The sequence below is a fragment of the Parasteatoda tepidariorum genome, chromosome 5 (genome assembly GCF_982258835.1).
Source record: "Parasteatoda tepidariorum strain Cologne lab strain chromosome 5, Ptep-v5.0, whole genome shotgun sequence".
NCBI classification, from domain to species: Eukaryota; Metazoa; Arthropoda; class Arachnida; order Araneae; family Theridiidae; genus Parasteatoda; species Parasteatoda tepidariorum.
In genome coordinates this window covers 11,157,832-11,171,743 of record NC_141759.1, presented here as the reverse complement: position 1 = coordinate 11,171,743, position 13,912 = coordinate 11,157,832, and the positions used below count along the sequence as shown (strand labels likewise).

Below are 13,912 nucleotides of genomic sequence, written 5' to 3'. Positions count from 1 at the left end.
TGAATTATAATTATTTAGCTTTATTGAGAAAAAAAACGCGTGGCTTCAGATAACCTTTGAAATATTAATCTCGGGACGCAGTCCGCTTTTGCTATCACGATCACGTTGATCATTCAGATAACCAGGCCTAAAGAAATAAAAAATAATTAAAAAATACATAAGAGGAAATTAAAAAACTTTTTTGAGTGAAGCTATTAGCTAGCAAATATCACTCATGTTTTATTTAAAATATTTCAAAAACTGAATCGCCTATAGCTAATTTTAAAACAATGACTTTTCCTCAGCCAACGAGAAAATTTCATTTTTTAAATTTCTCTGAATTTAAAATATAGTTTAAAAATTAAAAAAATCAGGCTTCGTCATTTATTCACACTTACACTCATTTAGCTTCATACTAAATATGGTATTCTTAGAGATCATGGTTTACCAAGAATCCGATATACAGACACACACACACACACACACATATATATATATATATATATATATATATATATATATATATATATATATATATATATATATATATATATATATATATATATATATATATATATATATATATATATATATATATGTAAAAAGATGCAGTCGAACCGAGCAGGAAAACAGACACAGGATTTTAATTAAACCAGAGTAACTTTTATTAGGACATTCTTTGTTGAGTGGAGAACGAATAGTGTTTTTTTACTCCATCAGCAAACAGTCTTTCTGGTCGGGAAAATCTTGCAAAAAATACTAAAATGTCTCTATTTAGGAAAAAGAGGGAAATCTCAGAAATTACTATTGGTTAATGAACTTGCCCGAGTGATTCCCACGGCTTAAAAGGGAAAAAAGATCTTTATTTAAATTTATGCATAGTTGGGCCAAAAATAGATTTAGAAACAGGATGTAGCTTTTAAAAGTGTGAGAAAGTATTTCGATTTGAATAATTAATTAGTAATAAAGTAGGAGTTGTTTTATAGCAAAGAAACTAACATAAAAAGATTAATAAAAGCTTTTTATGTTACATCCCCCTTAACCGAAACATTTTGACTAATATCTAAATTTTTTTTAAATTATCCCTTTGCAAAACTTTCCCTATGATGACACAATTAAAATAAAAAAATAATAATAATATTTGTAATATCAACAAGATATAAAGTAACATGAATTATAAAAAAAAAACACATTTGCGCACAATGTAAAAAAATGTTTTTCATAAAGTGTTAGAGGAAGAAAAAAAAATTGAACTAGAGCTACTATCAAAATGAAGTGTTAGATCTCCATTTTCAATAATTTTTTGTGATTAAGTTTTTTCAGTCTTTCTTGATAATCACAGTTAATAAAGTTATTCCTCATACTAACACAATTAAACTTTTCACTTAAGACAAGAAAATCTATAAAAATTTTCTAAAAGATGTATATATTCATATTCAACAACATGAAAGATAAAAAAAAATATGAAAATGCAAGTGATATGAGATATAAAAATACAAATTGACACTTTTTATCAAAAAAAATTTCAATATAAAATGTAAAAAAAATTTGACACAATGGTCTTGACACAATGGTCAATGGTTTAAGACTTCAGTGTTATTAGGGGAAATTGTTTTGCTGGATTAGGGGCTGTATTCCCCAAAAGGAGGAAAACAGTCCCTAGTCCCAACAATGATGTGCTGGAAGATCCTAGTTTCAACAAGATGCATAAGTATTATTTTTTTGGTTTTCACCACAGAGAAAAACTACCATCGCCCCATATCCTACTAGATTTGGGTAAACGTTGAACTTGAAGAAAATTTGAAAGGTCGGATCTTCCAGAAAAAAGGGGACCGCATGTTCCATTGAACTATGCGTATTGTCGTCATATTCGGTGTTTTTTAATTTTATTTCAACAATGAAAAATCATTAAATTCAATATAAAATATAATTAATTCTATTATTTAAACTATTACATGTTTTTTATTCGTGACATAATTTAAGTTTGTCAGGTGGGTGGTACCTTCGCAATTTTGATATATGAACTATTTCTGAATTTTCTTTATAATGAATATTCTTTTTATTTATTTCATAATTAACATCAGAAATTTTTTCAAGAATTATATATGGACCGGAAAAAGTTGGGGTAAGTTTCCTAGTATTGGGGTATTTAAAATCTTCATACATTACAGTATCATTTGGGGAAAATTCAATATGAGTGAATCTTGCATCATAATAAATTTTATTTTTTTCATGATATTGTTTAGTTCTTTCAACTGCAATTTTCCTTGTTTCTTTTATTGTTGAAAAACTTCTTCAGATAAAGGATGATTAAATGGGAGAGTGCCAAACATTAAATAAGCTGGTGGGAATTTAGTTACTGAATGTGGAGTTAAATTATATTCTTCGGTTACTTCTTTTAATAATTTAGGCCAAGGAACTTTTTTAGAAAAATCATTAATTTTGCATTTTAATCGTGTTACAATGGTTTGTCCTAAACGTTCAACTTTTCCATTAGTTTCGGGTCTATGGGCTGTAGTTAACAATTGTTTGATTTTGCTATGTTTAAGAAATTTTTTAAAGTGGGAAGAAGTAAACGCGGCATTTCTATCACTCAAAATACTTTTAGGGGTTTGAATTTGAAAAATTTGGTGCAGAAAATTTACATAGGTTTCCGTAGTTATTGATTTCGAAGCAAAAGACCACATATATCGAGTGTGATGATCAATTACTAAAGTTAAATATTTTTTGGTAGAATTATAATAATTAAAACCACCTACACTATCGATTGCAATTATTTCAAAAGGTTTGTCAACTGGGGGCATTTCCTGAAGTAACCCAAATCTTTTCTGTCTAGGTTTTTTATTAATTTGACAAGTATGACAATGTTTGTTAAAATTTGTAATGTCCAAAGTAATATTTTCCCAATAGTAAACAGGAGTAAGTAAATTAATAGTTTTTTGAATTCCCGGATGGCCAAATTTTTTATGAGTAATTTCAAGTAATTTATGCCTTAAAGAAAATGGAACAACAATTTTGGTAAAACCCTTTTTACGTATACACAAAACATTATCTATTTTACTAAAATTTCCAGTTAAGTTATCATTTTGTTGGGCTTCGCGAATTTCATCTAATTGCAAAAGATGAGAAAAATGGCTTACATTATTTAAATCAACATTTGTTTTCAAAATACTATTGTTTTCAATATAGTCAGGAATATCTCGGGATAGCATGTCAGCTTCAAAGTTTAAGGTGCCTTTTGTGTATTTTATATCATAATCATGCATACTCAATAGTAAAGACCAGCGGAACAATCTACCTTTCAGAGTTTTAACATTTTTTAACCAAACTAAAGCCGCATGATCTGTATGTATGGTAAATTTATTTCCAAATAAATAGTGATAAAATTTGTTTAATGCATCAACAATAGCAAGACATTCCAGTTCTGCGATTGCATAATTTTTCTCATAGTCTCTAAGAGAACGAGAATGGAATGCTATTGGATGTAAGACACCTGAAACATCTGGCTGTTTCAAAATTGCTCCAACACCACTTTGACTTGCATCAACAAAAATATGACATGGTAACTTAGGGTTAAATATTTTCAAAATTGGTTTACAAACTAAAGCATTCTTTAAAATTTCGAATGCCTCTTGACATTTGGGAGTCCAACACCAGGTTCTATTTTTCTTTAAGAGATTATTTAAAGGTGCTCTAATTTTAGCATAATTATTTATAAATTTATTATACACATTTATTGAACCTAAAAATCGTTGAAGAGATTTTACATTAGTTGGAGGTTTCAAGTTTTTAATTGCTTCAATATTGTTGTTATCAGGAGTTACTATACCATTGCATATTTCATAACCCAAAAATTGAATTTTAGTTTGCAAAAAAGAACATTTAGAAGCTTTTAATTTTAAATTTTCAAATCTACATCTTTCAAAAATTTCCTTTAGATGATTTAAATGTTCTTCAAAACTATTAGAATAAATTATGATATCATCAAAATAATTAGCTGCAAATGAAACTTTATGTTTAGTGAGTATTCTACGTATTGTTCTTTGAAAAATACTAGGGGCGTTCTTCCACCCAAATGGCAATCTTAACCATTCATATAACCCACTATTGGTGACAAAAGCAAGTTTTTCAGTGTCCTCAGGGTTGATTGGAATTTGCCAATAACCACTTACCATATCTAGCCTACTAAAATAAACACTGTTCCCTAATTTATCTACAAGTGTTTCTATAAGAGGCAACGGTTCTGCATCTGATTTAGTAATTTGATTTAATTTTCTAAAGTCTATACACAATCTACTTTTTTTATTTTCATCTTTTTTATAAACTAAAGTTACTGGAGCCGAATAGGGAGAAGAGCTTTCTTTAATTATATTATGCTTTAACAATTCTTCAATTTGTTTATCTATTTCCTCTTGTTGTTTTGGGGAAGTTTTGTATGCTCGTAAGGATACTGGTAAGTCTGATGTTAATCTTACCCTTTGAGGTTCAATTCTTATTGTCCCTACATCATATTTATCTTTAGCAAAAATATCTGAAAAATCTTCTAAAATTTCCTGAAGTTGGAAATTTTTTTCATTATCTTGAATTTGCATAATTCTATCAACATGATTCTGACAATGTTGCGCACCATTATCACATTTAGTCTCAAGAACATTCGAAAACTCAAGATTATTTTCAGTTTTGCTATTTAAATCTTTATTTTTGAGTCTATTTTTTATTTTATTCTTCTTTAAATTCTCTTTGTTTACATTTTTATTTTTGTTTACTATTATGTCCAAAATTTTATTTTCCACAATCATTTCATTTTGTTTATTTTTAATTGATTTAACATTCTTTCTTTTGTTCTTACATTCCTTATTTTTATTCTTAGCTTTATTTTCTTTATTGGCATTTTTGTTGCAATCATTAACCTGGATTTCAGGAGAAATGTGTAAAGACAAGTTGCTTTTATAATCCGAAAAAACTATCAGCTTCCTCTGATTTTGCATTACAACTCGTTCAACACAATCTATCACTAATTTAAACCCATTACATTCCTTTAAACCCAGTATGGCATAAGGTAGATCAGTATTTAAAATATAAAATTCCACTGACCTAGCTATATCTCCAATTTTTAAATTTAAAGTACAAGTGTGGTTAAGTTGCAAAAACCCTTTTGTTTGTTTTACATTAACAAAGTCTTTTCTTTCTTTTAGGACATTAAGTTTTTTCAAAAAGCTTAGCCGGAATTATATTTAAAGTACTTCCTGTATCAATGTTTAACAGGATAGTTTTATTTGTCAAAATTGGGTTTTTGTCACTTATATTGTTTTTGTTTTTATTTTGTACATATCCAGTTAGTATTAATTGACAATTTTGTTGTTGGTCACTTCCTTGTTTAGGCTGAGTTTGATTCTCAGCCGTAAAAATATTAGGTTTGTTTATACAATTTTGGCCCCAATGATAAGCATTGGTTATACCAAGCTTATCACAGTATTTACATGGCTTAGGAGGCAACTCCTGGGAAGCCTGGGCGAAATGACTTGTTTGTTGTTCATTTATATGAAACTTTTCATTTCGAATTCTAGGTCTAAATTGGGATTGTTGGTTATAACTTTGACTAGGCCGGGAAAAATTTTGATTTTGTTGAGGATTATAATTTGGATTACCCGAGTTGTTAAAGAATGACCGCCTTGGTACCCAGCCTTGATATTGTGGTCCATACCCATTAAATTTGGATTCTGGTAATTTTTGTTTAGTTTCAGTTTGGGGTAAGACCGTAGGTACATCATGAATTATTTTAGAAGCAATTGTGAGCCATTCAATCGGGGTTTTGGGTTCTTTTAAAACCAAAAGTGTCCTAATTTGGGGAGGCAAATCTATAGATAGACCCTCAATTATATGATCATTACTTAAATTTATTTTTCTACCTAACTCTACCTTTTCAGTAAAATATGAGTTAAGGTCTTTAGCTTGGCCAGAAAATTTTAAATTTTGAAAATCGTTTAAGCCAAAGGGATAAAATAATGTTCTTGAAAAATTTCAACTATTTCCTGATATGAATTACAATTAAGGCAGTTATTAATATACAATTTCAAAGCTGAACCTTTAATGAATTTTTGAAAATTTCTAACTTTCCATTCGTCATTTAATTCAGCATCTAGAGTTTGTTTTTCGAAGTGTTTGAGCCAGGATGTGAATTGAACACCAATGTCAAGCTCAAAGGTTTATCCATGTCTGGTTTATCCTGTACACTTTGATCCATACTTAATTTTTGTAAATTATCACTCAATTCTTTTTCAGAATTATCTGCATTGCTTTTAGCGTTTTCATCCATGTTAAAATTGTAGTTTTTGCCACTCCGTAAGGGCATTCAAATAATAATCAAATTTCAATAATTAAATATAACATTTAGAAGGAAAAAAAACTTAAGTATATGAATAGCACATCTTTTGCTTTTTTAAACACCATAATAAAATAAAAATTTAAATTTCTCTTCTACAATTAATATAATATATACACTGTGATATATAATGCAATAAAAATAGTGATTCCTTAAATAATCAAAATTATAATCATACTGAATCAAAAGTGAAAAAAAAATATATATGATGGTAACACTAAATTTTAATATTATTTAATGTAAACAATATGGTAAACCATTGAATAATAATATCAATAAATGGAAATATTATCAAAATATAAATATCAATAGCCATAAATTAATTAGTTCAAAATTCGAGATATGAGCGTGAATGATCAGAAAGCATTCACGTTTAAAAACTTCACCTGGAGAATATCATTAAAAATATCAGAGCAAGACCTGTCAAATAAGTATAATTGATATAAAATGTGTAAAATATCAATCCCCCCAAAGAAGATTTTCATGGCACTCATCCATTTTTGTTCATAAGATTTCATCACTAAGCACGATCCACTAAAGTTCACACACTGAACACATAGCACCAATAGTTGAGGATTTTGTTAACGGGTGTTGAAAACCATCCAAGGTTTTGTTTTTGAACATATGAGCAGACAGACTATCTGACCTCTGACGACGCATCGCGTTGCACAAACCTATCGTAAAATCATTTTCTTTTTATTATTATTTTATATGATGACATTTCCATCAAGTTAAAATACAGTTGAGACCACTCCAATGGACACTTGAAAGAGAAGTCCCAAAAATCTTCTTTTAATTATTTTTGGCATCAAATTTCTTTAGTCATGTTTCAAAAGAATAATATGTGCTTCACTAGCAATGTCAGTTCAGCAGCAATTTTATGATTCAGCCAATTGTATTTTTATTTTCACTTTTGAATTATATTTTGAAGAAGCATTTTAGCAATTATTATCCTGCGCCCGTTTCAACAGTTCTTATAATCCTGCTCGGCTTGTAAAATGATGCAGTCGGACCGAGCAGGAAAACAGACACAGGATTTTAATTAAATCAGAGTAACTTTTATTTGATCATTCTTAGTTGAGTGGGAGCGAAGAAGTGATGTTTACTCCATCAGCAAACAGTCTTTTTGGTAGGGAAAATCTTGCAAAAAATCCTAAAATGTCTCTATTTAGGGAAAAGAGGGAAATCTCAGAAATTACTATTGGTTAATGAACTTGCTCGAGTGATTCCCACGGTTTAAAAGGGAAAAAAGATCTTTATTTAAATTTATGCATAGTTGGGCCAAAAATAGATTTAGAAACAGGATGTAGCTTTTAAAAGTGTGAGAAAGTATTTCGATTTGAATAATTAATTAGTAATAAAGTAGGAGTTGTTTTATAGCAAAGAAACTAACATAAAAAGATTAATAAAAGCTTTTTATGTTACATATATATACAGGGTTATTCATTATTCCCTCCGGGCAGGAACTATCGCATTGATGTATGCCGTGTGACCAAGGGTCACACATAGAACACCTGTAATGTACGTAAGTAAAACTTGAATAGTTTCGGAATAATTTCATATGTTTCTTTTTTTCATATTCGTCTTTTTTTTACTATAACGCTTCGAAACCCTGGAGGGAATTATGAATAACCCTGTATATATATATATATATATATATATCAATTATATATATATATATCAATTATATGTTAAAATAATATAATTAATTTTAATAAACATTAGAATTACGGAATAGAATTATAGAATTACATAGAAAATAGAATTATATTAAATATAATCAATAAATAAAGCTTGTATCTAACGCGCAATCATTTAAAAGCTTTTCCAGGGTCCCTTCTCTATCTATCCACCAGTATGTAATGCTTTCACTTGTGGGCCTCCGGTTTTACATTAAAGAAATTATATGACACACTCCTGCACTTCTTTCCTGTATCTTTTTTACTAAACACACTACGAATTTACAATGTTAAAAAAGAAGGAAAAAAAATTAAAATCAAATATTTCTGAAAAAATTTCAATTTTAAGAAAAATGATATTTTTTATTAATAAATAAAAATTTTTAAGTATTTTTAAAAAATATTTTACTTTAATAATTTTTCTTCTCTTCTCATTTATCTTTATTCTATTTTCTCCATGCTTCCTGTATATTTTTAACTATTTCTATATACTTCCAGAAAATAAATCTGTCTTTGTTGTAATATATATATATATATATATATATATATATATATATATATATATATATATATATATATATATATATATATATATATATATATATATATATATATATATATATATATATATATATATAACAACGGTTAATCTTGAAAAGGAATATGTAGCATAGACCGCTTCATATATATATGGGTCATTCTCACGAAAACTGTCATTTTTCATGTCATAAAATCCCAATAAAGTAAACTGAATAAAAAGCTCTGAAACTTTTTATATTAATAGAAATATGTAATGGCATTATAAAGAAAGTATATATCCTATAAATTATACTTAATATTTAAATAAATTCATTAATTTCACTGTTTAAAAAGTGAGGGAAAGATATTTTATTTTAATACATGTTTTTCTCTAAGTTACGGCTACCTCAAGTTTGAAAATGATAACATACTAAGTATATCTAACATTTATTATAATTTAGTTTTATGTACTTAATAGTTTTTAAAGGTTTGGTTAAATAAAATTGGCTGGCGCGATTGAACAACATTTTTTTTTATAATATACTCATCTTGAATCATTCCCTCACTTCAGCGTCATTACCTCACTTTATACACTAGCGAGGGAATGACAAATTTAATAAAATTTAAAAATAACAGTTAGGCCTAATTAATTTCTGAAATCAATCACGTTCCATTTTATTCATACAAGAAAGCAACATATAATTATCCACTTTCTCGATGAAGTTGTATTTTATTTTACTCTAAAAAACGACATGAGGGAATGACAAATGTAAAAAAATTTACCTGGTTTGATTCATTCAAATTTATTCCACAGCAAGGATTCTTTAAGTTGAAGATGGAAACATACTGCAATTTTGTTCTATGATGCCAGTTGTTAACTGCTGAAGTCTTTATTAAAATATTTTTATTCTAAGAAGATTGCAGGTGATAAGAACATTGTTGTGAAGGAATGACGCGAAACACGAGGGACAAAGTTTAAAATAGTGCTGTGTTAATATTTTTATCAGAAATTAAATTTAAAATTGATTTTCTGAATTCTATATTTCAATAGTCTGAAAAAAAAACACGAATTTGTAAATTTTTTATTTCAGAAACAATTAATTCTTTTTTTAAATCAACAGCGGGGACAAGTGAGGGAATGACATATTGGTATATTTTAATTAATTTATATTTTAAAGTAAATAAAAAAATAAAAATTAATAATTTTATTTTTATTATTTTGTTAGCCTGCATTCTGAAGGACACTTTCCCTGAAAAAAAATTTTTCGTAAGTTGTAAAACAAACATAAAATATACTGGGGACATGAAAATGACTGCTTTTGTGAGAATGACCCATATATATAATTCTATTATTTAATTTTGTTGATAATTGAACCACTGTCTTTAAAACAGTGACAAATGCAATGATTCACGGCCCCGTCTATCTCCTTTCATTTCAAAATATTGTTATCTTTATATGACAAAAATGTGTTTTTAGTTTCACTTCCTATTTTAAGTACCTAAAATGCGCTTCATTTAATTTAAAATAAAAACTATTTAAATGAATATTGAATTGATTCTTTAATGCATTTTCTCAGTTTCACATTAGATTTTTGCACGTTTCAATACACATCTTCCTAAATACATTTCGAAATAAATATCATAAAAATTATTTAAAACCACTTCTTTTTCTTAAATTATCCATTCAGAATTTTAACTATTTTTTTCCCGGTTTCAAAAATAAAAAAGTACAAAATTGTTTATTTTTCTAGCTTTTCTCGTTGAAATAAAATATATCTAACTACATAAAATTCCAACAAATATTGTACAGATTAGCGAATTAAACTATTTTTTACGAAATATACTTTCTTCATGCTACAGTACAATTTATTTTTAACAATAAAAAATAAAATCTTTTTCGTTTCACTTTTTATTTTCTCTTTAAGAAATTCCTAATTATATTATATACACTATATTCATATTCCTAATTCACTATATATTCCTAATAATATTTAGTCCTAATTCACCAATACACTTATATTCATACATCAACTGGCCAAATTATTAGATTCAATATAAGATTCTATGTAAAATCTTAATTATCAAGTGATACTATATAGTTTTATTTATTTATTTTTATTATTTTCTATTTTTATTTTATTTTTTTTTTGTTCAATTGAAACCGGTTTGCACTTGTTTATGTTCGTGTATCAGTTGGTTAACATTGTAATGCAATACGTTAAAAATAAACACAAATAGGAAGTATATAAAAAGTCTCCTGCAAAAAAAACCCATTACATGTATGTTTAAATATAAAAGCATTGCATATAAACTCGTGCAACACGTGTAGTTATTAAACAACTACAGTGTGTCTAATAATTTGGTTTAACTATTATAATATACTAATATAATACCTGAAATAATAGATATTCTATATTTATATAATATGTCGTCTAATTTATCCAATCGTCGAATTTATATTATATATCGTCGAATTTCACCAATTGATACACGAACATAAACTAGTGCAAACCGGTTTCAGTCGCATAAAAACAATAAAGCTGTGTAGTATCACCTGAATAATTAAGATTTTACATAGAATCTTATAGTGCGTCTAATAACTCCGCCAAGGACTGTATATATATATCAATTACTCTTTTAAGGATTTATATACTTATATTGGGTTCTTCAATGTCTACAAATAAGAAGTATTTTAATCAATTAAAAATAAATTCGTATTTTTAAGTTATTTTTCATGTTTTTAAAGGTAACCAAATTCCGGAAAAATTTACAAATATATTTGTGTCAAAAATATTGAATTCAATTTTTCATTATTTGCTATCTATAAAAAATTAAACCGTTTTTGTTTATTTTCATTTTTTTTTTTTTTTTGTATTTAAACAATAGCTACTTACATATGCATTTAACGAAATACTTTTATAGAATACTAAGTTCTATTATTTTTAAGTAATAATGCAATTGTTTTTCCTTCTACACCTAAAAACTGATATTAATGAATAAAATTTTAAAAAAAACAGTTAGTTCCACTTCCCGTTGTTTGTTCTATAAATGACAGATGATTTCGTTTAAATAAAAAATATTTTTTATTAATAAGTGAGTTCTATTTCTCATTTTAAAAAAAAAAATCCGTTATTCCATACTTGTTACTCAAATATCAATAATAAAGAACTTTTTTTTTTTATTCCCACTTATTACTTTTGCTTATTAAAATACATCTGTTTTCATACATGTACAAATACATCTGTTTTCATACATGTACAAGTACATATGAATATTTTTCTTGAGATACTGAAGTTTAATATTTAAAGAATTTGAATTAATCACTGTTTTTGCCATTAAATCACTATTATTGAATTCACTTGTCTTTATTTTCTTTTTAAATGTCTCATTGCTTCGAAATTTTTAAAAGACATTTTCCGTATACGATATTTTATTTTTTACTTATGATTTCAACTATTGTTTACTTAAAACAACTATTACAGATGAATAAGAAAAACATTTTTTTTTCAGGTTTCTTCTATTCTTTCTTGTTAAGAAAAAGTCTAATTTCGCATATGACGGAGGTTTGTTTCTTCGTCCTTAGCCGCCAATATTCGTATAGTGCAATTCATTATTGTTCGTATTGGCCGTTAATAAAAGTAAATGGATGAAACAAAGTCTCCAGGAAATTAATATGAATCGTGAATATGAAAATCCAATTTATTAAGCAATATTTCTTGAAGATTATAGAGAATGGCCATCAATACAAATCATCATAATAATTACCAATTATCAAAAATAAATCCCTTGAAGGGATCAAGGAAATATAACTTTCCCATCAAGAAGTTTTTTTTTGTTAGCATTTCGTTACGATTGCATATATTTTAAAACCGTTAGGATGGCTGGGACAGGAGCGCCCCAAAGGGTACTCCTGGTCGCCACAAATTTTGAATTCCAAGTGAATATAATTATTCCCAACGGACATAGAAAGTATGGGTAGGAGATCCAAAATTGGCGATTTATCATAATATATCGTAGCCAAAAGAAAGCCAACTAGCATATCAATATGGGTTTAAAAGAATACCTTGGCGATCACGAGTCGCCAACAAATGAGAATTATTACAACCATGCAACTGAAACATTTAGCTGTTGGAAATTTAGAATAAAAAGTTATAAATAGATTTTTGTTTCGATTAGAGGCGACAGTGAATTAATAAGTCTGCCTAGTAATGAAATAAAAAGTATCCGTTACATTGATCTAGAAGAGAAGAAATAAATATTTTATGTTCGTTTTAAAAGATTAAGTCTTTGATTTATTTTAAATATAATTCTATTAATAAAAATAAGCTTAAGTAATGAAAGATATTTTAAAAGATAGGAAATAAATATGTAATGCCAATTGTGGCATCACATCGCATAAATTTAAAGAAATATACATTATAGAATGCCTAAATCAATTATATTTTTTAGGAAATCAATTATAATTTTTATACACTTTGTATTCTTTCTTATCAATAAGTTATGAAAAAACGCTCTCACTTAGTCTGAATTTCTATTTTAATCTTTATATGAAATTTAATTTTTTAAAAATTCAATTAAAAGTGTGTTTGTTCTATTGTGAAATGGAGTCAGTTTTTCTCATTAAATAATCCAATTATTTAGTTTCTATTTCATGAAACTATAAGCAATAAATAATAAAAATATTTTTACTTATTTTTTTTATTTATTTATTTTTTGATTTTTAGTTGAGATGAATATTTATTTGAAAATTCGTACGTCATTTTGCATTAATTTAAATAAATCTTTGTTTAGACTATTCTTTCTATAATTTTCCTTTAAAAGATTTTTCATCGTCATCTGATGGAATAGTGAAAAATGACATTAATTATGAACATATATTAAAGAGAAGAATTTAGTGATGCACAATAAATTCATCTTTTACCTGGAGAAGACAGATTCATTTCGAAATGAATTGTAATTCATTCAAAATATAATTTGCAACTCAGGTGAGAAACTTTTTTTAATGTTAAAAAGACAGGAAACGACAAGTCAAAACACAAAACTGTTTTGATAAAAGAACTGACAAATCTCAACCTTTGATCACCATTAAAAAAATAATAACAATAAAAAAACAGATAACTGATAAGGAGATGTTCAAAGAAGCAGTGTGAGTAACGAGCACCAAACCATTTCGAGTTTTGAGTTTAATTATTTCCTTAATAATGAAATGAGCATTTCACATTTTTTTTAATGAAAGTGGTTGTAAACTCTTTGGTGTGTTTATATTGCACCTTTTCACTGAAAACCTTTTTTAAGTGAATTTCTTAAAAAGATGTAATATTTAAAGTCAATGCCAAATGTTTCAGTATTATTA

At 26.9% G+C, this 13,912-nt stretch overlaps 1 protein-coding gene across 1 annotated transcript in view; it reads right to left on the bottom strand.

The window, feature by feature from the left end:
• LOC107447274 (uncharacterized) overlaps positions 1 to 13,614 on the bottom strand; it is a 21,516-nt gene extending 7,902 nt beyond the window's left edge. Inside the window, exon 1 of the mRNA XM_016062149.4 lies at positions 13,481 to 13,614. Within this exon, the coding sequence (XP_015917635.2) occupies positions 13,481 to 13,499 (19 nt within the window). The 5' untranslated portion in view covers positions 13,500 to 13,614. The remainder of the gene's footprint in view (positions 1 to 13,480) is intronic.
• Between the last annotated feature and the right edge of the window lie 298 nt (positions 13,615 to 13,912).